The sequence below is a fragment of the Lepidochelys kempii genome, chromosome 1, assembly GCF_965140285.1.
Source record: "Lepidochelys kempii isolate rLepKem1 chromosome 1, rLepKem1.hap1, whole genome shotgun sequence".
NCBI lineage: Eukaryota > Metazoa > Chordata > Testudines > Cheloniidae > Lepidochelys > Lepidochelys kempii.
The window spans coordinates 148,780,215-148,804,973 of record NC_136380.1 but is presented as its reverse complement, the minus strand read 5'-3'; the positions used below and the strand labels follow the sequence as shown (position 1 = coordinate 148,804,973).

Sequence of the window (24,759 nt, the reverse complement as noted above, 5' to 3'; positions counted from 1 at the left end):
TTTCAATTAAAGGGGCACAGAAACTTAAAAAAATTCAAACAGAAGTGTGTGATTTTATTCTCCTTTATTTACAAGTAATGTCTAAAATCCTTACAGTTGCAGAGATTAGAAAATCTAAATATTTTCTCCTTTTTTCAGTTTATTTACTTTGTATGCTTGAGTGATCACTTTCTTTTTTTCCTGTTATATTTGGTCAGTGCCCATCCTTTAAAATGCTGAGCACTTCTAGGAGCTGTTGAGAAACCTGAGATCCTTTTAATGTCAATTGGAGGTTGAGAACATGCCGCACCTTCCAGGATTGGGCCTTTGATTATTCACTTTTCGCGCTTGGTGTCTTTCACATTGCAGCATAGCAGAAAGAAACATTTAAAATATCGGAAACTACAGCAGCAAAGCCTGAAACTACTCATAAGTAATTTTTCAAAATTGACTAGATTTCAAGTGGACTGTGTCCTTTCATTGTGAGCATTGTTGCAAGGGATAAACATTGAAATGCTCAAAGATCCAAATAAACCACATTTCATTTTTAGTTAAGGAATGTCATTGCATCTGTAATTCCTTTTGGCTATATGATATATAAGTGACCAGAATCCTAATATTCTATAGTTATGTTCTTCAGGAGGTCAAACTAAAACAGTGGTTCTCAAACTTTTTTTGTTGAATTTTCAAATATTAATCACGGACTCCCAACTAAGAAACTGATAGACAAAGATATATGTGTACTTCATATAAACAATTACTGTTAGTGATGCTTAAAGAAAAAGTTTATAAGAGTACTTACTGATATCCGTGAGATGGGTGACACTGCTTCTTACTGCAGTCTGTCTGTTCCTTGGTGTGATGGTTGACAAGCAAACTCATAGATCATTCTCCACTTCTATACAGGACCTGAACTTTGTCTTCATAGCTGTCATGGCAGAGAATGATGCTTCACATGATATGTTGTTGGGAAAGGTAGCAACACTTTCGTTGCTTCTCTAACTAAAACTGGGTACTCTGCAGCAACAGTTGGTCAAAACTGACAAGGTGCCTATTCCTGAAACTGGATAGTTCAAGCAGCTCCTGTTCTGCTTTTCCACTCAAACAGCAAGATCACATTGCACAAGCTGAGAACAAATTCCGAACCCAATAATTTTCCTCCATGTTTATATTTTTTAAGTAAACACTGAAGTACTCTGCCAAAGTTGAAAGGTGAGCCATGGTCCTATCCCTCACACAGTCAATTGTCATGCTGTTAGTATCCAGAAATTCTGTCAGTAGCGGAACCATATCTGAGATTCCACTGCTCTGTCTAGTTTTCCAAATCTCTTATTTTCTTCTGAAATGCTGCAGTTGTGTCACTCACCTCAAGTATGGTTGTATCGCCCCCTTGTGTGGAGAGTTTCAGTGCGTTCAACAAGTTTAAAATGTCTGTTAGGTGTGCAAGCTTCACAATCCATATTGGGTCAGAAAAGTTTGCAATGATCTTGTGCACAGAAAGAAAACTCAGCAGCTATTTGGTAGCTCAAAAACTCTTTCCAACATTCTGACATGAGATAGCCAATGCACTTCCATATGAAACAATAATTTGTCATGTCTTGTATCCATATCTAAACACAGCCTTGCAAACAGGCATGAATTCAAAGGCCAGGACTTTATGAAATTCACAACTGTCAAGGCTGCATTTAGTACATAATGTAATTTGGGTTCCTTTTTTTTTTTTAATGCAAGGGCCTGGCGACGCAACATCCATTGCAGTCATCCATCACTAAATTCCATAAAACCAAAATCATTATAATTATAATAAAACTTTCTGTTCTTTATTTGTTTCTTACTACTTGACTCTGCATTGTCCATGACTTCAGCACAACTAGCAGTACTAGTATGAGGATATTTTAAAAACGTATCCATATTCAATATAATTTGCTTACACACTGTAAAAATTTATTCCACTTCCACCCGCTGAAGACTTCTTAGTCATAAAAAAAACTAGACTTCACTTCTGATTTGCTGTTGCAAGGAGTGATAAATTTTACATTGTGCAGTGTAAGTATTACAGCATTGTTCGTGCACCATGGAATATGTTGTGTAAACAGAAATAGTAGATTTGTCAGTTTTAATCGTTATGCAATGCAGACATGAGGTGAGATTACTTTCTAAATTTTTTTTCATAATATTTTGCAGACCCATGGGATCCATGGACCCCAATTTTAGAACCACTGGACTAGATGATCATAATAGTCCCATTTGGGTTTGAAATCTATGAATGTATTGGGAAAAGATGACCTTTATGGCAAGACCTAGATGTGCTGATGACAATGCCTATGAAAACGAGGTTAGGGTGCAGAAGGGATTTGGGGTGCAGGCTCCAGCCTGGCGCCACTTACCTCAAGTGGCTCCGGGATGGCAGTGGTGCACAGCAGGGCTAAGGCAGGCTCCCTGCCTGCCCTGGCCCCATGCCGCTCCTGGAAGTGGCCAGCATGTCCAGCAGTGGCTCCTGGAGGTGAGGTGGAGCATGTGGCTCCACCATGCACTGCTCTCACCTGCAGGTACCGCCCCCAAAGCTCCCATTAGCTGCAGTTCCCTGTTCCTGGCCAATGGGTGCTGTGGGGGCGGGGTGGGGGTGCCTGCAGGCGAGGGCAGCACATGGAGCCCTCTCCTTCCTCCGTCTCCCTCCCCCCCCGCCCCACCGGGGCTGCAGGGACGTGGTGCCGGCTACTTCCTGGAGTGGCACAGGGCCAGGGCAGGCAGGGAGCCTGCCTTAGCCCTGCTGAGCCACAAGGCTGGCAATCCCATGGGAGAGAGCCCACTCTTAAATAGCCAGGATTCTGGTGATTAGGTCACTTACCAGGGTGTGGGAGACCCAGGCGACAGCCCTTGCCACCAGGCTATAGAGAGTCTCTTTCTCCCTCTCTCTGTCTGGGGAGTCTAAGGACAAAGGATCTGCCTTTTGGGGGTTCTTTGTTCCTATTGTTTTATTAAATTGATTGGATAGCAAATTGTTTGGTTCTTTTTGCTGGTCTTTTTGCTCCCTGGACTGGTTGGATACTAAACCAGATGGGAGAACTGGGTATAGACAGATCGACCTTAAAATTAAGTCACTGAAGATGGGAAGAGTATATATATATATTTTTTCATTTGTGAGGGGGCCTTGGCTGTCCTTTGTCTGTTTAAATAGTCAGAGATAGCCCCTATCCCAAATTGCTTAAAATGTGCATATATGATGTGGCCCTGATCTTAATTGGGCCCTCCACGTGTGATGGAAATTCAAATAATTGGTAATAATAATTTTCATAGATAAGGGGAACTGAGAGACAGAAAGTGAATGATTTGCCCAGGGCCGCACAAAGCAGCAGATACTCAGCTCGTTGTATTAAGCACTGTACAAACACATGGAAAAGCACAGCCCCTTTGCTGGTGAGATTATATCTTAGATTGTCAATTATATTAATGTTTTAATAATTGCAGAATCCATCCAGTATTTCAGATGCTTTTCTCTTAATGTGAATACAGTTTTGCTGATCATTTTTTCCAGTTTATTTTTATTCTTGCTTTCATCTCTATTATTGTTTGTCTCATTGAGCTTGTTCTATGTGAGGATGCCTTACTGAATCTTACGTCGGGTTTTGTTACTATTTGTTATTTGGAGGAGGTTGCATAAAAGGACTGCACTAGGGTGACCTCATTGGAGTGGCACTGGATTAGTGACTGCCCAGGCTGTACTTCTTTTTGAAGAGGTCCTAACCCCCTGATACAGTGCTGCTGCTTAAGTGCTCAATTTTCAAATCGTACTACGCTTTGCATTTCTAGATCACACTGTTTTAGAGTGCTCATTTGCTTTTTCCACAAATTCACTTTTCCAAGGACAGGATGAGCAGTGGGCAGCTCAGATAGCTCAATACATAAGTGGTTTGTTTTCAGCAGTAGACAGAGTTATATTAGTTTTATCCAGAAATGAAGTATTGCAGAGCAAATAACTTAATAAACAAAAATTGATCTCAAGTTAGCAGCTTTACTCGCTGGGATTGTTCTTTTACTGGATACTAAATCAATGGTAACTGGATTTTAAAATAGTTATCTAGTGTTTGATTTTTTAAATGTAATTTTCGTGATGGTTAGTGCTTCCTGTATCTTACTAAACCAATAAATCAGCTCAGGGTATCTCACTTTTCCCTCTTTAATGACAGAACAGCTGTTGAACTACTGGTGGCACTAGTGATGCAAAACAAATGTAACAGCACTCCTGAAATTACAAGCCTCCACTGCTAGAGTCAAGTGAAGTGTCTAGAGCAGTGCTTCTCAAGCTATCTGATGTGGGGGACCGGCAATTTTTTTTCCAATGTGCGTGCAGACCGGCAGCCAATGGCCCGCGGACTGGCACTGGTCCGCGGACCACCACTTTGAGTAGCACTGGTCTAGACTATTCAGTGACATAGCGGGAGCTGCAGGGAGCCCTTCTGGACTAGGCAGAAGAGGCCATGTGGACCCCTGTCCAATCCCTAGGATACTATCACACAAATGCCTATACTTGCTTTGTCTGGTGGCATTTATTTTTTTCCCAGTCTGTGGGATGGGCAGCATGAAAAAGGGCACCACTGTATCAGGAAAATTGGATCTACTTGGCTGGAACACTGGGAATTATGGTGTGTTAAGGCAGGGAATTGTTTGGGGGAAAATATTTGTTAAAAATAATAACAGTTATAATCAGCAAGAACTTTGATATTTTGCTTGTGTATAGTTTGTCTGGTTTGCCTGATTAGACTGTAAGCCCTTCATATAGGATGATCTCTAACTGGGTTTACAAAGGATCTAACACAATGTAAAGCTGTCCTGATTGAGGCCCTTTAGTGCTACTGTAATATACATAAATAATAATTGTAAAAAGATGAATGGTTCACAATTTGTAGTAGTTTAACCGGGGACAAAGAGTTCTGCTCTGCTACTCTTATGTTGGGTGCTGCCATCAGATATGGGGGAAAAGGGTTGAGATGTACTGATTCTTAAATATTCTATGTACACAAAAAAGCTCAGATAGTGGCACACATGAGAGAAGAACCATTTAAAATTTCTCTTAGTAAATCACAGAAGGAGAAAGTGACACCAGTCTCCAGATATGGCTCCATTCTTCTGTCAGATCTCTCTCCTCATATGCCCTCTTGCAGTGGGGTGGACAAACACCACACTGGACCAGAGTATGGAAGGGGTGAATGGAAACTGGCACTGATGCTGACCCTGCCCTGCAGCATCTGGTCTCAGTATCAAACGGAAGTGGAACTTTTCAACATTAGGGAGGAAAAAAAAGTGCAGAGGGGATGTACCATGGTAGAAAGATCTTGGGGTCTGAGAGAGAAAAAAATTTGGAGTTGGCTGAAATGAGCAGCCCTGCACTTAGGAACCTTAGGAGCAGTCAAGCCTTGGAACAAGGCTAACAATGGGCTTTGTCTTACTGTTTTATTTATTAATTGTGTAAAAACCCCAAGAACAGCATGAGTTTTGACCCTACACAGGGCACCTCACATAGATTACATTAATTCTGTGTGTTCCTAATTTATAAATCACCATAATATCTAGGTGCTGTAGTAAAAAGATGAAGGGCAAGAATCTGATCTCAGTTACACCATTGCAATCCAGAGTACAATTAGGACAATTACTCTAGATTTATAGTATTGTGTAGCCTGGTGTGACAGAGTGAGAGTAGCCTAAGGCTGACTTACCACTCTCCATTTGGTAAACATATCCACTTCAGAGCTTCAGAGTCTCAATGCATGGATGAGACGATGGTGTAGAGAGGAGGAGTTTAGATTTATTAGGAACTGGGGAAACTTTCCGGATAGGGGGAACCTATATAGGAAGGATGGGCTCCACCTAAACCAAAGTGGATCCAGACTGCTGGCACTTAACATTAAAAAGATTGCAGAGCAGTTTTTAAACTAAGAGATGGGGAAAGCCGATTGCTGCAGAGGTGCATGTGGATCAGACAGAGACTTCTCTTAGAGGAGAGTCTATTGATAGAGATTATCTAGGTTTTAGTCAGGAGGAGAGGATGGAAGACAATAAAGTATGGGCCAGATCAGACAAGAAACATTCACATAAAGAATCTGACACAATAGAAAAGGGCAGACAAATAAACAGTGACAAGTTTTTAAAGTGCTTGCACACAAATGCTAGAAGTCTAAATGATAAGATGGGTGAACTAAAGGGCCTCATGTTAAAGGAGAGGATATTGATATAATAGGCATCTCAGAAACCTGGTGGAGTGAGGACAATGGGACACAATCATTCCTGGGTACAAAATATATCGTAAGGACAGAACAGGTCATGCCGGGGAGGGGGAGGAGGATGTGGCACTATATGTGAAAGAAAATGTAGAATCAAATGAAATAAAAATCTTAAATGAATCCACATGCTCTATAGAATCTCTATGGATAGTAATTCCATACTCTAATAAGAATATAACAGTAGGGATCTATTATCGACCACCTGACCAGGACAGTGAGAGTGACAATGAAATGCTAAGGGAGATTAGAGGGGCATCAAAATAAAGAACTCAATAATAGTGGGAGATTTCAATTATCCCCATACTGATTGGGTACATGTCACCTCAGGACGAAATGCAGAGACAAAATTTCTCGATACTTTAAATGACTGCTTCTTGGAGCAGCTGGTATAGGAACTCACAAGGGGAGCAGCAACTCTTGATCTAGTCCTGAGTGGAGCTCAGGGTCTGGTCCAAGAGGTAACTATAACAGGACCGCTTGGAAATAGTGACCATAATATAATAACATTTAACATTCCTGTGGTGGGAAGGACACCTTAACAGCCCAACACTGTGGTATTTAATTTCAGAAAGGGGAACTATGCAAAAATGAGGAGGTTAGTTAAACAGAAATTAAAAGGTACACTGACTAGAGTGAAATCCCTGCAAGCTGCATGGACACTTTTCAAGGACACCATTATAGAGGCCCAACTTAAACGTATACCCCACAGTAAAAACTAAAAAAGAGCCACCGTAGCTTAACAACCACGTAAAAGAAGCAGTGAGAGATAAAAAGGAACCTTTTAAAAAGTGGAAGTCAAATCCTAATGAGGTAAATAGAAAGGAGCATAAACACTGCCAAATTAAGTGTAAAAATATAATAAGAACAGCCAAAAAGGAGTTTGAAGAACAGCTAGTCAAAAACTCAAAAGGTAATAATGTTTTTTTAAGTACATCAGAAGTAGGAAGCCTGCTAAACAACCAGTGGGGTCCCTAGACGATCGAGATAGAAAAGGAGCACTTAAAGACAATAAAGTCATCACAGAGAAACTAAATGAATTTGTTGCTTCAGTCTTCACGGCTGAGGATGTTAGGGAGATTCCCAAACCTGAGCCATCTTTTGTAGGTGACAAATCTGAGGAGTTGTCACAGATTGAATTGTCACTAGAGGAGGTTTTGGAATTAATTGAGAAACTTAACAGTAACAAGTCACCGGGACCAGATGGCATTCACCCAAGAGTTCTGAAAGAACTCAAATATGAAATTGCGCAACTATTAACTATGGTTTGTAATCTGTCCTTTAAATCAGCTACTGTAGCCAATGACTGGAAGATAGCTAATGTAACGCCAATATTTAAGAAGGGCTCTAGAGGTGATCCTGGCAATTACAGACCAGTAAGTCTAATGACAGTACCAGACAAATTAGTTGAAACAATAGTAAAAAACAAAATTGTCAGACACATAGAAGAACATAAATTGTTGTGCAAAAGTCAACATGGTTTCTGTAAAAGGAGATCATGTCTTACTAACCTATTCAAGTTCTTTGAGGGGGTCAACAAACATGTGGACAAGGGGGATCCAGTGGATATAGTGTACTTAGATTTCCAGAAAGCCTTTGACAAGGTCCCTCACCTTATGTAAATTAAGTTGTCATGGGATAAGAGGGAAGATCCTTTCATGGATTGAGAACTGGTTAAAAGATAGGGAACAAAGGGTAGGAATAAATGGTAAATTTTCAGAATGGAGAGGGGTAACTAGTGGCGGTCCCGAAGGGTCAGTGCTAGGACCAATCCTATTCAACTTATTCATAAATGATCTGGAGAAAGGAGTAAAGTTTGCAGATGATATTAAACTGCTCAAGATAGTTAAGACCAAAGCAGACTGTGAAAAACTTCAAAAAGATCTCACAAAACTAAGTGATTGGGCAACAAAATGGCAAATGAAATTTAATGTGGATAAATGTAAAGTAATGCACATTGGAAAAAATAACCCCAACTATACATACAATATGATGGGGGCTAATGTAGCTACAACTAATCAGGAGAAAGGTCTTGGAGTCATCGTGGATAGTTCTCTGAAGACGTCCACATGGTGTGCAGTGGCAGTCAAAAAAGCAAACGGGATGTTTGGAATCATTAAAAAAGGGAGAGAGAATAAGATGGAGAATATCTTATTGCCCTTATATAAATCCATGGTATGCCCACTTCTTGAATACTGTGTGCAGATGTGCTCTCCTCATCTCAAAAAAGATATACTGGCATTAGAAAACGTTCAGAAAAGGGGAACTAAAATTATTAGGGTTTTGGAACGGGTCCCATCTGAGGAGAGATTAAAGAGGCTCGGACTTTTCAGCTTGGAAAAGAGGAGACTAAGGTGGGCTATGATAGTGGTATATAAAATCATGACTGGTGTGGAGAAAGTGAATAAGGATAAGTTATTTACTTGTTCCCATAATATAAGAACTGGGACCACCAAATGAAATTAATGGGTAGCAGGTTTAAAACAAATAAAAGGAAGTTCTTCTTCACTCAGCGCACAGTCAACCTGTGGAACTCCTTGCCTGAGGAGGTTGTGAAGGCTAGGACTGTAACAGGGTTTAAAAGAGAACTGCATAAATTCAAGGAGGTTAAGTCCATTAATGGCTATTAGCCAGGATGGGCAAGGAATGGTGTCTCTAGCCTCTGTTTGTCAGAGGGTGGAGATGGATGGCAGGAGAGAGATCACTTGATTATTACCTGTTTGGTTCACTCCCTCTGGGGGGCCTGGCCTGGCCACTGTCGGTAGACAGGATACTGGGCTGGATGGACCTTTGGTCTGACCCAGTATGGCCCTTCTTATGTTCTTATGTTATCCACATGAGCCAAAGTAAGGAAATAAGTAATTAAGTACCAGATGATTAACCGATCAACCAGGGGACTCAGCTTGTCAGCTAAAGATGGTTAAAAGAGAGACAGGAGAGAAGGAGGAAGACTGGAAGGGTAAAGCAGCCCAGGTTTTCAGAGAGGTGCAATCTCCCCCGCCTGCCCTGTAGCTTGGTAGCAGGTAAAGGCTTGGTGAAAAGCTGTATGCTGTGGGAAACAAACACTTGTAAATAAAGCACATGGTACTGAACTTGCCACTGGTGGTGTGAGGACTGTTTGCAGCAAGCAATCCAGGGTGAGGGAGTCCAGCCTTGTGACACTGAGTTCATAATTTTTAATAATTTTAATGTTATTTAGCTCTCAGACCTCCTTTTGTCATCCATCCTAAAACAGCATAGCCCTTCCTCTGTTGTGTTTTACTTTACTGAAGGTGTTTGATTCAGGGCTGGAGGTGGATAATCAAACTCCCCTTGTATTTCTTCAAAACTCAGATAAATCCTTGGAACAATTGACTCACGGGTTATTGATTCTTTTATCCCACCTATGCACAGATCTCTCCACCTTATTCCCAGGGTTGAACTCTTCATGCTCCCAGATTAGGGTCACTGGATGTGGAAATAACTCATGTTTCCCTCCACTGAATCCCATATGTTCGTTGTAACCTGGAGGATCTTATGAGATGGAGGTAGGCAGAAATGACCCTTACCGGGCACAAGGCAGATTGCTGGATGCCTCCCCTGTCTTCTTCCTGCTGTTCAGCTGCACTTTCGTAGAAAATATATTAAGCACTTTCTTTTTTCCACAAATTCCCTCCTCCAACCAGGGGAAACCTTTTATAGAGTGATCTTATGCCTTCAGACAAAAAGCCAATATGGTTACAGAAGCCCTTCAAAATACTTTAAAAATAATCTACTTTGAAGGAAACCTTTAAAGAAGGGTCTGTTGGCTAACATTTTTGAAAAGATTCTGCAGTTTTCTGATCCTCCTCATCTGAACTAGCTGGCTCAGTGGTTCCTGGGTAGTAAAGTCTCTGATACAGAGCTAATCCCTACATGTTTTTGTAGGATGTGCGAGCATTGCCAGTGGAGTGTGACAGGGCCTGTTCCCCTTTTGTTTGTGATCTCCTCACTTCTGTCATTTGTTCACTCTGGACCCCCTTTACACTGCCATCACTCCTTGTCCTCCTCACACACTATCCATTCTTGCACCACACCTTCACAGTGATAACACCATGTCCCTGCAAGCCTGAGAGGAATTTTAACTCCAGCCCACAAAGCCTGAGGGATGTGTCAGTAGCCTTGGGCAGCTGGCAGGAAATTTTCACTCCTACTTCCTCTTTCTTCTCAGAAGTATCTAAAGGCGAGGGAATACCTCTCTTGGTGTTGATGGAATCATGTTTGTACCAGGTGGAAGCATCCATCTTACATATTCCTGGTACCAGCTATGATCTGACCCATCCACAAGTTGGAAAAGGTGCCTGGATGTTCCAAACTCTTATTGTTTGGCATATACCTAATAAAGATGTAGTTAAACATTCCCCTTCTCTTTAACAAAGAAGGTTCAACTAGAGCAGTGGTTCTCAACCAGCAGTATATGTACCCTGGGGATACACAAAGGTCTTCCAGGGGGTACATCAACTCATCTAGATATTTGCCTAGTTTTACAATAGGCTACATAAAAAACACCAGCAAAGTCAGTACAAACTAAAATTTCATACAGACAAAATGAGAAAGTAAGCAATTTTTCAATAATAGTGTGTTGTGACACTTTTGTATTTTTATGTCTGATTTTCCAAGCAAGCAGTTTTTATGTGAGGTGAAACTTCGGCGTACACAAGGCAACCTTTCTAGACTACTGTATCCCTTTCAGGAATCTGATTGAGATTCTCTGGGCTAGAGAGTAAGGATGTATAGATAGGAGAGAAAAAACTCTGAGCGGGCATGTTTATTTACTAACACACAGAGTGGTTTAAATGAGAGCCAAAGGTGAAATCTTGAATAAGTTAAGCTAAAAGGAATTGCTTTTCTTCATTCAAAATATATTTTTTTAAATGTCCACATTCAAATGAAAGCATCAATTATCATGTGTAAACTTTCGGTGATGAATGGATGTTTTTTGTGTACTGCTTTTGGGTTACTCTGTAATAAATCAGCGATGCCTGAATTACAAAGGTCCCCTTTACTTCCTCTTTAATGAACTATCTTCGAAACCTTTTTGACTGCTAGTATTTTATTTGTCCCATATTTAATGAGCTGAAGACTAGCTCAGAAGAGCCAGATGAATGATCTAAATGCCGCAAGTGTTTATCCCACATTTAAATGTTTTCTTTTCTGGGACTACAGAGTGACCCAATGTATCAAATGCATAGCTTTAGATTGTTTGCTTAGATAATAATTTAAAAAGATTCCATTACCTGAGCGCTCTCTGGCTGTCAAGCTCTGATGTAATAAGGCATGCGCCACTAAGAATATTTTCTTTGGGTGTGATAACTTATTCTTGATAAAACAAAATAATAGAGCTGTTTTGAAAAATTGTTGTTTTGTGAAGAAGAAAAATAAAGACTTTGACTTTTTGGCAAAAATTTGAAAACTGAAATATTTTAGCCAAAAATATGTTGAGGTACCTTATAGGGGTTGCAGTTTGGGTGTCTCATGTTTCCATTCTCCTCTATAGATTAGATCCCTGGCTGGACTACATTTCTCATGCTGCACCCCAGCCAGGGAGCGTGGCCCACAAAGGAGACTGGGGACATGAAGCAACTGAACCACACTTCCTATGAGACATTGTGGCAACATATCCAAATAAATACATTTTGATTTTCAATTGTTTGGTTTTGGGACAAAAAAAGAGAACATTTTCTGTGGAGAACAGATACTTTTCCCACCAAAAAAATGCATTTATTTGAAACCCCAGTTTCTTTGGGGGTGGGGGTGGGGTTGTTTTTAATGGAAAATTTCCAAACCATCCGCCCCCCTGCCCCGCAATAAAGCACAAACAACCCTCTCCCCCCCACACACACACACCTTTGGATAGTGCAAAAATCAAAACCTTGATAGTTAATTTAAAATATTTTTGTTGCTCCCCACAGTTACTAGTGACATCAATACGCTGCCCTTACTTTTTATGGGTCTGATTTGTATTTATGAGAGGGACATCAGTTATATTTCAAATGCATTCATCCTCGAACCTCATTGGAACAGTTAGTAGCTGTAGGTAGCAACCCAAATGTGGTGTACCCTTTAAATACTCCTCATTTCAAGTTGTACAGTTTAATATGCTCCAGATCTTGCCTTGCACAACGAATGTAATTTGTGTTTCTGCTCCTTTCCCCCCTCCTCCCAGCCTTGGCCCGTCCTTGGTTCATCCTCTAGTTGTACCCGGTCTCTTTGGATTCTATTTAGTTATTTACGTTACCTTCCCCTACTTCCTCCCTCTCATGTACTCAGTCATTCCTTTTCCCACATTCATTCATTTTCTGTCCTCTCCTCCAGGCTGGAGCAAGGATGCTGGAAGGATTTTCTTCCCCTTCTCCAAGCCTGGGGGAATTCACAGGAGGATCTAGAACCTTTCTTCCAGGTTAAAGGAGAGACACTGCTGGGAGGATTTTTACTCTACATGTTTGTGATGGGGCGTTGCTCTGCTCCAGCCCAGAGAGGCAATGACATTGTAGAATCAACCCTATCATGGGTGCTCTTCTGGCAACTTCCTCCATCTGATTATGCCTTTGTCTTCAGACCATTCAGGAAATTCTCAACCCATCAAGAGAAGGTGGCCTCTGACTTTTAAATATAATGGAGGGCAGCCTTTGGGAAAAATACTAAGAGGCCTGGCTCTGTGCTAGTTTTAAGCAATACAGGTTTCTTATTAACAAAGCACAGAACATTTTTCCCCCCAAAGCTTTGCATGTTTTAGGGTTAGGTCTCCGTGTCACATCACCAGGATATTTCCTTGTGCCTTTGTGGGCCAGTCTGACCTTGGCCAAACCTCTTTATCATAGCTTCCAATTATCATTAGCCCTTTCAGCACTACATTTCCCCCCAAATAAGGGCACATCTAATCCTTATTCTAATAACTAACATGAAGTTGTGAGAAGTTTTTTTGTGAACAGCCATGCACTCTACCCGTGTATGTCTTACCTGGTCAAGCAAGTATAGCATAACCATTGATTACCACTTGTAATGAATATTAAAATGAAGAATAAGATTATAGAAGTCCCCATAGGACATCTCATCAAAAATGCTAGCTTAATTTGACTTGGTATGTATGAATGAGAACTGTTTCTTTCTCATCAATGTGACCCTGTTTGAGTATTCTGTACGTCATTATTGAGACAAAAAGCTGACATTTCTGGCTACATATGCATCAGGACCTATGCTATGTACTATACTGTGTCCTACCAACCATTATTTGTTCTCTTTTAATAAACCAAATTTAGTCACAGCTGAAAATTGTTGTTTGCAATGAGAAATCTTACTTAAATATTTCAGTAACTGCTTTTTTAAAAAAACCTTCATCTTGAATAAGTTTTTTTTTTTACATTTGTTTTTCACCAGTTGAAAAGATCCAGAGCCAGTGGGACGAAGTACAGGGACACCTTCAAAGCCGCAGGCAGCAGCTAAATGAAATGTTAAAGGATTCAACACAATGGTTGGAAGCCAAACAAGAAGCTGAGCAGGTTCTAGAACAGGCCAAAGTAAAGCTTGAGTCGTGGAAGGAGATTTCCTACACTGTGGAAGCTCTGAAAAAGCAGAACACCGAACTTAAGGTTATTATTGAAGATAGAGAATTTGTATTAAAGATTAATAATCAAAATATTGAAATGTCTGATGAAAATGTTTCTACTTGATTTGATGAAAAAATACTTGCAAGATTGGGTAACTTGGACCAAAAAATGTAGCCACAAACCAGGTGATTCCTCAGCCCAAATACTCCCTCCACTACTGCTAATAAAAAATTTCTATTGGCTTCTAAATTCTAAAAGTGACATCACATAAACCTCCCCACCACAATAGGCTCTAATTAGCAGAGAGACCAAGGACTGGGTGATACTGGAGAATGCTCTTTCACCAGTCTTTCACTCTTTGAATTGCTGCTAACTAGTTGTATCTGTTCTTTTGGGACAGTAGGCAAACTGTGTGGGTTTGTTTGTTTGTTTGTTAAGTCTTTTAGCTGTATATTTGAGGGCAGGTCATGGATGGTTCTAGTGATATTCCCATAAATAAGTACAGAGAGCTCAAACTGGTAATATCTAGCTTTCTGGTAAAAGCTTAACCCCCTTAGTCCCCCCCCCACACACACACACACCTTTTAAATTGTCCCGATCCACATGAATAGAAGATTTCCCTTTCCAGAAATGTCAGTCTAGCTAACATTAACATCCATTGTTTTTAATCAGTCTCTCCCATCCTATACATCCTATAAACACTGGCTTTTAATTTGCACTGCGGAAGTACAAAAACACCAGAAATCCTTCATTTTCTTGTTTGTTTTAGGGCTAGTAACTGGTTAATTTTTCTCATCTGAGATTCTGCCTTAAGGGTCATCGCCTGACATGGATGGATTATTATAAATAAAGGCAATCACTCACTAATGTATTAGAAAGAATTAGAGATTATGTACACTACTGTCATTCAGCAGAGAGGAGATACATTTGTCATGGTCTCTTTCTGGAGATAGAATGCCGGCTTCTGACCAGTGTGTGGCTTACAAATAATCCTCAAAGTAAGTTTCCTAACTGCAAAGGTGTAAGGGAGGAGGGAAAAATTGGGTGAACAAGTTCTTAAGTAATTTTTTTTAACATTCTCCACCTCAAATACAAAGTACTCAGGCAATTAAGACTAATGGAAACAGCTATTTTACAATAGAGTGCCACATTTTTCATTTCTTTCAAGCATTTCTTACAAGCACCTCCTGCTATTAGACTTACAAGAATTACCTTTATAAGAAGTTTACATATCTTAATACAAAATTTAATTTAAATACTTCCTTTACAGGACTCTGCCCTTAGAATATAAATCTTTAACTCAAACTGGTAAATACAAAATTGTAATATATATATGAAAATTACAAAATATATGTATCTATAGGTGTTTATGCATATGCTTATGTATAAATAGAACTTGATGGAAAAACTGTTCCTGCCCTGCAATCATTTTTGATATTTCAGATTGTTCCTGTGTTCCAAATCAGGATGAAACACGAGACCTTTGTCTCTCTCTTTTTGGGGTAAAATTTTCAATCTTCCTCACCTCCTCCTCCCCAAGAATAGCCCAGTCATGACGGCCGTCAGCCAGGATGCAAGCCACTCAAATTCTAGGCCCTGCTTTGAATATTCAGTAGGATGTTCTGGGCTGCTGGGTTTTTTCTCTCTCTCTCTCCCTCTCATTTTGGCCAGAAATTCCATCCTGGACTTGAGAAACTTTCAAGATGAAAGTTTTTCATCAAAATTGATGCATTACAACTAAAAGTTTAGTTGATGAATCTGCATATTCTGATGAAAAATTTGTTTTGTCAAAAAATTCCCCACCAGCTCTGTATACATGAGTGTATGAGAGAACATCTAATAATCTCATCCATTCCTTCAATAGAACAAAAAAGAGAAAAATTCCACTAGTGCTAGCTGTGAATCAAAACCTGGATCTTGAATAACCCTGAAATTTGGAGCTTTCAATGTCCAGACCTGGAACTAAATTTTGCATCTTGAGCCCAGATCTACAAGTGTTCTGAAATGTGTTATAGTTGCTTTATGAAAACCTGTCAGATTATCAAACCTGCGGTTGGCCCTTGCTTTACTTTGCGCTCCCCACATGCTGATATAATTGCCTGAGGCTTTACAGCTAGAGTTCCCGCCTGGCTCAGCTGTCCCATTTCTTGGGCATGATCCAAAGTCCACCGAAGTCAATGGAAAGATTCCCTTTGATTTCAGTGAGCTTTGGATCCAACCTCTTTGTGGAGATTGTTCCTACCAAGGATAAAAGTGAACTGCATTGGGGACATCGCATGGGTAAGTACACAGGCATGCAGTAATACTGCTTTTACTATGCTAACGTGTATCCCAAACCTATAATTAGTTCTGGATTTGCCCCCGTGATTGATACCCTTTTAAAATTTCCAGTTGCAAGAGTTTTTTAAATATAGTTCCTAATTAAAAATTAGTCTTACTTAAGAATCTTAAGTTAGTTCATAGTTAACTGTTTTGCGACTTACTCAAATCGAATGTCCCTTCACAATGTCTATGGCTTTCCATTCAAGAGTAATATCCCAGGAACTGGGTTTAGGTATGGGAGAGTCCAAAACATGGTAGATTGGCAATGGGAGTCTGCTTTTTCACTAGAATTCAAAAAATTATCCTATTTGTTAATTGTTCTATGATGAATGTAAGCTTTGTTAGCCTAGCAGGTTGAACTAATAGTGTTTATCTAATGAAAGCAGTAGCAATCTTGGTGGACAGACCAAATTTTTAATTGAATAAATATGGAGACTAGTTTTGTTTTCCCTCTAGAAAGTGGTCCTTTCAATCAGAGTTGATAAGGAAGTTTGAGGAATCTTGTTCAGCTAACGCCCATGTTCAACCTGTGTCCTTGAAGACAATATAAAATAATTTGAAGATGACATAAAGATTGGGGGGAGTGATAAATAATTAAGAGAACAGGTCACTGATACACTGAAGCGTGCCTCATCAAGAATAGTGGTGGATTTTCTATCACTGGCCATTTTTAAATCAAGATTGGACGTTTTCCTAAAAGATAAGCTTTACCAATTGTTGTAGGGAAGTTCTATGGCTTCTGTGACACAGGCGGTCAGATTAGATAAGAACATAAGAACAGCCATACTGGGTCAGACCAAAGGTCTATCTAGCCCAGTATTCTGTCTTCTGACAGTGGCCAATGCCAGGTGCTCCAGAGGGAATGAACAGAACAGGTAATCATCAAGCGATCCATCCCTTGTTGCTCATTCCCAGCTTCTGGCAAACAGAGACTAGGGACACCATCCCTGCCCATCCTTGCTAATAGCCATTGATGGAGCTATCCTCCATGAATTCATCGAGTTCTTTTTTGAACCCTGTTAGTGTCTTGGCCTTCACAACATCCTCTGGCAAAGAGTTCCACAGATTGACTATGCATTGTATGAAGAAATACTTCCTTTTGTTTGTTTTAAACCTGCTGCCTATTGATTTCATTTGGTGTCCCCTAGTTCTTGTGTTATGAGAAGGAGTAAATAACACTTCCTTATTTACTTTATCCATATCAGTCATGATTTTAGACCTCAATCATATTCCCCTTTAGTCACCTCTTTTCCAAGCTCAAAAGTCCCAGTCTTATTAACCTCCCCTCATATGGAAGCTTTTCCATACCTCTAATAATTTTTCTTGCCTTTTTCTGTACCTTTTCCAATTCCAGTATCTCTTTTTTGGTGCACACAGTATTCAAGCTGTGGGCGTACCATGGAGTTATATAGAGAGAATTATATTTTCTGTCTTTTTATTTATCCCTTTCTTAATGATTCCCAACATTGTTACCTTTTTTTGGCTGCTGCTGCACACTGAGTGGATGTTTTCAGAGAACTATCCACAATTACTCCAATATCTTCCTTGAGTGGTGGTAACTAAGTTTGATCCCATCATTTTATATGTATAGTTTGGATTATGTTTTCCAATGTGCCTTACTTTGATCATAATGCTCCCTTCTGGCCTCAGAATTTACAAATCTATGAATTGTTTGGCAAGCTGGATGCAAGAAAATATGCATTTTTAGTGAGGAACAAATGTAAAGACATGCAGGCCATACTTACAGGATTGGGGACTCTGTCCTGGGAAACAGTGACTCTGAAAGAGACTTTGGAGTCATGGTTGGTAATTAGCTGAGTTTGAGCTCCCAGTGCAATGCTGTGGTCAAAGGGCTATTGTAATTCTTACATGTATAAATGGGGATATTGAATAGGAGTCAGAAGGTTATATTACTAGTGTATTGCATTGGTGCAACTATAGCTGGTGTGACAAAGTCAGGCTGGATGGCTGCAAGAGGGTCCTCATATTGGGTTCCAGGAGTTGGGCGGCCACAGCCTATGGGGCGGATCCACTGAGCCTGGAACTCAAATAATTATGGGGGGCAACTGAAAAAGAATAAGGATGGGTGTGGGTCAAAGGGTCAAAAGTAGGGAACCTGAAGGGGACACCGAGTAGAGAATCCCGGCCAGCACTCACTGCTCCTCAGAGGTGTCAAGGGAGCCCAGTGGACACTGCCCAGAGGCACTCTGCCCAGATACATGAGCAGAGAGAGGAACAGAAGTAGGCCCTGCAGTCGCAAAGAACCCCGTCAGTCAACATCCTCTCCCTGGTGTTATAGATGTCCACTTTGGCCATTTCTAAGAGGAAGTTGACGAGGAGGTCCCATGACTTTGTGGGGGCACCGACAGGGTGTGCATGAAAAAAAGGTGGGGGGAGAAGTGCAGCCAAAAACATAAAAGGAGATCTTGGTGGAGCAGGAATAGGGGCTGCAGCCTGGCGCACTCAAGATGGGATGTGCCAGGGTCTCCCTCACACCGCAGAAGGGACAGGTATTGGGAACAGAGGTGAACCACGCCAGGTACATGCCCATGCTCATGGCTCTATGAAGGAGCTGCCAACCCATATCCCTGGCAGATCATGGGGCCAAGGTAGAGTATAGACTGGCCCACCGGGGTTCCTCACCCGGAACAAATGACATAAAGTCCCGCCATTTAGTGTCAGGGCAGGACATGAGGGTGAGGAAATGGAGAGTATAGGAGCACGAGCGTGTATAGATGTGCCTGTGGTGCGGCTCAAAAGCGAACTGGCTGCAGGTCTTGCAGCTGGCTCGAGGTATATGGGTGGGGTGGCTGGGGAGGCTCATGGGACAGGGGCCCAATGAAAAAATCCAGAGGGCCCGGGGCATAGGGTGGGTGGGGAACACCCTCCTGCAAGAGGGTCTTGGAAGGCTGATATATTAGCCCTAGAATGTTAAAGCCCTTTTTCCTACAAGCTGAGAAGAGGTTACCTCAGGTCAATTAGGGACACCTGAATCCAATTAAAGTCTGCCTGAGGCCTTTAAAAACCCCTCCTCTGGGAAGACCAAAGGGGGAGAGAGAGAGAAGCTGCTGCCAGGCGAGTGGCAGCAGGGAAACAAGCTTTTCCAGGCTGAAAGGCTGTGCTCTTTCCCGTAGGGGAACAGCAAAACCTGAGTGCCTGCTAGGGGAAGGACTGACACCCTGGGCAAGCAACAGGATGACACCCTGCCCCAGCGAGGAGGCAGGAAAAGGTGTCTCCTTTTTGTTTGGTGAACGATACCCCTTAGGCCAACCCTCGGGCCTACCCTGAAAACACAGCCAAAGGAGCACAGAAGGGGGGAAGGCAGGCAACTGCCCAGAGTGGGGCTGATTTACTCCAGGCCCCGCATCACCAGAGGGGGAAGTGCTAAGTCTGGCAAGACAAAGGAGGTACCTTGCCACACGGTAATATTGTGTCCAGGTCAGGGGTCCACAGTTTGAGAAGGATGTTGATTAATTGCAAAGAGTTCAGAGAAGAGCCCCAAGAACGATTAAAAGATTGGAAAATAAGCCTTATAATGATAGACTCAACAAGCTCTATCTGTTTATCTTAACAAAGAAAAAGGTAAGAGGTAATCTGATCATAAAACAGAAGTATCTACATGTTAATTAAAATAACGAAGGGCTCTTCAGTCTAGAAGACAAAAGTATAATAATCTAGTGCCTGGAAGATGAAGCTAGACATACTCAGACTAGAAATAAGGCACAAAGTTTTACCAGTGAGGGTAACAATTGTAATAATTTACTGAGGGTTGTGGTGGATTCTCCACCACTGGAAGGTCTGAAGTCATGGTTGAATGTTTTTGTTTTATTAATTTCTAAATAGTTTTTCTCGTTCAAATAGGAGTTAATTCAGCGAAGTCTGGTGGTCAGTTATACAAGGGGGTAGACTAAATGATAATGGTAGTCCTTTCTGATCTTGTAATCTATTCTGTTGATAAGACCTGACACTTTGATACCTGTTACTGGTATTGCCGGCATTCATTGTTGTATTTTTAAATTAACAGTAAAAGAGAACAAATACCCTCTTTATTCTTCCTCTTTGTATAACAAATGGTCTAAACACATTTGGTTAGAATACTAGCTAGAAATCCTATATAAAGCATTAGTTTTACTTTTTGAATGGGATTTTCAAAAGTTTAAAAAAGAGACTCAGTTTGCTCCCTGTTTGGCTCAAGGGAGAGGTAATCTGCTCCTCCTCTATTCCAGAAGAAGTTTACTTGCCCTTCAATACTATCTTAGGTAGGGTGACCATACATCCTGTTTCGGTTGGGACAATCCCTTTTTTTAAGCCCTGTCCCAGCCATCCTGACTTTTTTGGCAAAAGTGGGCATGTGTCCCTTTTGCTCTTGCCAACTTGATCAGTTGGCAGGAGCAAATGGGACAAATGCCCACTTTTGTCGAACAAGTGGAGTACGGTGCAGAGGAATGTGCGATGTGGGTGAGTGGTGATGTCAGCCCCTAGCGGGGAGGGGGGGAGGCAGGGCTCTCGTGGGGGAGGGGCAGCAGGGTTCCAGCAACAGCCTCTTTCAGGGATTGGGGGGGGCAGGGTTCCAGCGACCCCAGCCTGGGGGTGGGGAGGGCTCAGGCAAGTGGCTCGGGCCAGCCCGTGTGGGGGAGGGTTCAGGCCAGCCCTGCACAATGTCCCGTTTTACCTTTGGGAAATATGGTCACCCTAATCTTAAGTGAGAGGGCCAATGTGTGAGAGGGCAGCTAGTGCCATGGCTATCCCCCTGCCTGCCCACTTCTAATTCACCAGTGCAGGAAATGTAGTAGCAGTTCCACTGAGGCTGCTTTCCTACCAGGGACTCACCTGCAAAGTAGCCTTATCCTCCCTTACTCTCTGCACAGTGCCTCAGGCAAGGGACAGTCTTGCCTTTAGTCATATACTGTGTGCAACAGTTACCTTGACACTTGCTTTATAATGTCACCCTTAACTGTTTTGCTGCCACCTAATATTCCAGATATGGACCAATTACATATGGTGAAAGAAATATACTCTTAGTGTTGTTTTATGGACTATACCAGAGTTCACAACGTACAATTCTAAGTGCAGTGGAATATTATAGGGATGATGCCCGCAGCTGCACAAACACTGAAATAGAGGACCAATGATGAATGGTTATACCTCTCTAGACCAGCTAAATAGCTGATAACATCCAGAGAAGGGGTGGGCAGTGGGTCTGCTTTTCCGGACGTGGGTTACATAAATATTTAATGCAGAAAGTGACATGCTCCAAATTGGATGGTGCTGTACATACATATTGCTGTATCTGTGCACAGTTTATTTTATTCCACTGGGTAATAGAAAGAAAGGCCCAGTCTCATTTCCTTACTTGTTTTTATTTAAGGACCCTTAATTACCTAGATTTTCCCACTAATAACATAGCAAGTAGTGTCTTCTAATTAAATACAATTAAAAATATACATAAGCAGCATGATTAATGCGCATCCCTAACTCTTTAAGCCTTTTAATAAAGCTAGCAAATTCAAGCGATGACACAGATGAAATACAAAGAATGCTTTACAAATGTCATAATGAAATTAAGGTAATAAAGCACTTTGAATACTTTTTTGTTTCTACTTATTCCAAAGTAGAAGGAAGAGAAATGGGGCCTGAAAGAAAAAAAGAAGAAAGAAATTGTATTCCATTAGTTTAATTATAAAAATTCATTACATCAAGTCATGTAAGACAGAAAATAATGGGACTGTATTAGGTTGGACAATAAACCTTTCACTATAACACTTTGCTCTCGGTCCCTGTGAAAAGTATAAAGTAGGCGCAATGACTTAAGCATGCACGCTTTAAAGTTGTTGAAAAGATTAAATACTCATTTCCAGTAAACTGGAAAATGCAAATTGTTTCCTCAAACAGAATCCCCCGTACTCTTCATTTATGTTCTGAATGATATTGTTCTTTGGTAATGTCAGGAACTTAATAGATTAGTCTTGAAGTTAATGGTGAGAATCGTAGCATTGTAATGGGTCTGTCAGCATTTCCATTAAAGAGCCTGCTTTGGAGGGGTTTATAAGGTTATTAAATTCACAGGGAACTAGCAAAAGGTACACATTCTCCAAGTGAAAGTTTACAGGCCATTAGCCCACAACGTGGACAGACTGTTTTTGTATCTATAAAGGAAATGTAAAATATTCTACTACCATATTTTTGGTTGGAAAATGGCAACTATGTACTATGTATGTATAGCTAGTGCTTTATAACATTGTTCTACTGGAAAAATATTTTCCAAAAAGAATAAAGTATGAGCATCGTGAAATTCTTACAAATGTACAATAGATGGACAAAGTCTGCGGCAAAAAATGAAGGGGAAAAAAAAGCCCACATATAAGATATCTAAAGAACAATTACAAATAATAACAATAAGCCCAGGAGAAAGCATAGTTCAAGTGCGGTCTGAGCTTTGGAGTAGCTCCACTAACTGAGGCTCCCCAGGGGCTTTGCAAGAGGAGCATGTATCTGGCTGCCTTGGCTGTGTCTTCTCCGCAGCGAATGCCACCTGTCTGGGGGGATACAGTGGACCTGGAATTGTAGTAGTGTTTGGTCCTATGTTCTGTGTAACATACATGGAAGCAGATAAGACCTGAGGCTGAATCTAGCCCACAGTATTTAAAATTATGAGCTATTCTGACTTCTTGACAATACGTAGTCATGGGTGAGTGAATTAAGAAAAAATGCCCAGGCAATGTTTCAGATAACATTGAAAAGTAGCCTGAACCTTCACTCATCCTTCAATACAACTTTTTGAAGGTTTAAAAAAATTTGATTATTAGGCTGCTCTTCCCCCTATCGACCAGCCACAGCCTTTTACCTTAGAGACTAACCAATTTATTAGAGCATAAGCTTTCGTGAGCTACAGCTCACTTCATCAGATGCATATCGTGGAAACTGCAGCAGACTTTATATATACACAGAGAATATGAACCAATACCTCCTCCCACCCCACTGTCCTGCTGGTAATAGCTTATCTAAAGTGATCATCAGGTGGGCCATTTCCAGCACAAATCCAGGTTTTCTCACCCTCCACCCCCACACACAAATTCACTCTCCTGCTGGTGATAGCCCATCCAAAGTGACAACTCTTTACACAATGTGCATGACAATCAAGTTGGGCTATTTCCTGCACAAATCCAGGTTTTCTCACATCCCCCCCACCCCCATACACACACAAACTCACTCTCCTGCTGGTAATAGCTCATCCAAACTGACCACTCTTCAAGTTTAAATCCAGCAGGACAGTGGGGTGGGAGGAGGTATTGGTTCATATTCTCTGTGTATATATAAAGTCTGCTGCAGTTTCCACGATATGCATCTGATGAAGTGAGCTGTACCTCACGAAAGCTTATGCTCTAATAAATTGGTTAGTCTCTAAGGTGCCACAAGTACTCCTTTTCTTTTTGCGAATACAGACTAACACGGCTGTTACTCTGAAACCAGCCTTTTACCTGTTTACCTGTGCAAACCAAGTTCTCTTTGTGGAGGCAGGTAGTTACGTTGTTGCCCTTCTGGTTTCTAAGGACAGATCACCTTCAGGATAGCAGGATATAGGCCTGGTTTACACTAGGCGTGGGGAATCGATTTAAGTTACACAACTTCAGCTATGTGAATAACATAGCTGAAGTCTGTGTACTTAGATCTACTCACCACAGCGTCTTCACTGCGGTGAGTCAACTGCTGCTGCTCCCCTGTCAACTCCGCCTGCGCCTCTCGCACCGGTTTAGTACAGGAGTCAACAGGAGAGCGCTCGGGGATCGATAAATTGTGTCTAGACTAGACGCGATAAATCGACCCCCACTGGATCAATTGCTGCCCCCCAATTCGGTGGGTAGTTTTGTAACCTCTCACAAGGCCAAGATAGATTCTCTGCTGCTCTGAAATGCAGAAGTTAGATGAAGAGAGATCTATTGTTTTCCTGACTTTTATAATCTTATGACATCCTTTAAGTCTTATATTATAGAGACATCCCAAAGTGCCAGTATACCTTAAAAAATAAGAGAAGCTCTCCTAACAGGCAACATATTAGATCCCACTTGAAGTAGAGCAAAGACTACTTCCTTTAGAGGAGCCCTGACATGGGGGCCACATCCTGGAATTCTCCTCTTCCCAAGTCAGAGGAACCTACAGTGCTGAAAGCAGATAAGAGGAGCTAAAGCTTTTTTCTGTGGATGGAAGAAACTAGCTCCAGTAGGGAGTCCCTAAAAGGTTCAGATAAGTATCAAAACTTTCATAAGCTTATCCAGAATGAACCTGCAAACTTTAAAGTGAGCAATCGCTACACTCTGTTTGTTTATTCAACTTGACATTCAGACTTCTTTCCATCACGCATCAGTCTTGACAAAATAGCTTACTAATGATTAGCTCTGTGTGAAGACTCTATTAGTTTAATCAAAACCAGATTTCAACATGAACATCACTTTGGGGGAAAGGAAAATCTATTCTCATGGAGGTTTTTCCTATTTGAAAAGGAAGTTATTTTCTGAAGAAAGTTTCTAATTTATACAGCCAGCTACTGATTCTAATAATCCTTCCATGAGAAGAAAAGGAGTACTTGTGGCACCTTAGAGACTCACAAATTTATTTGAGCA

General features: G+C 41.2%; 1 protein-coding gene across 11 annotated transcripts in view; it reads left to right on the top strand.

Moving 5' to 3' along the window:
• Positions 1-24,759, top strand: part of DMD (dystrophin) — a 1,937,833-nt gene that overhangs the window by 1,482,560 nt on the left and 430,514 nt on the right. For all 11 annotated transcript variants that reach the window (XM_073357918.2, XM_073357898.2, XM_073357881.2 and 8 more), the window contains one exon: positions 13,650-13,861. In XM_073357918.2, the coding sequence (XP_073214019.2) occupies positions 13,650-13,861 (212 nt within the window). The remainder of the gene's footprint in view (positions 1-13,649; positions 13,862-24,759) is intronic.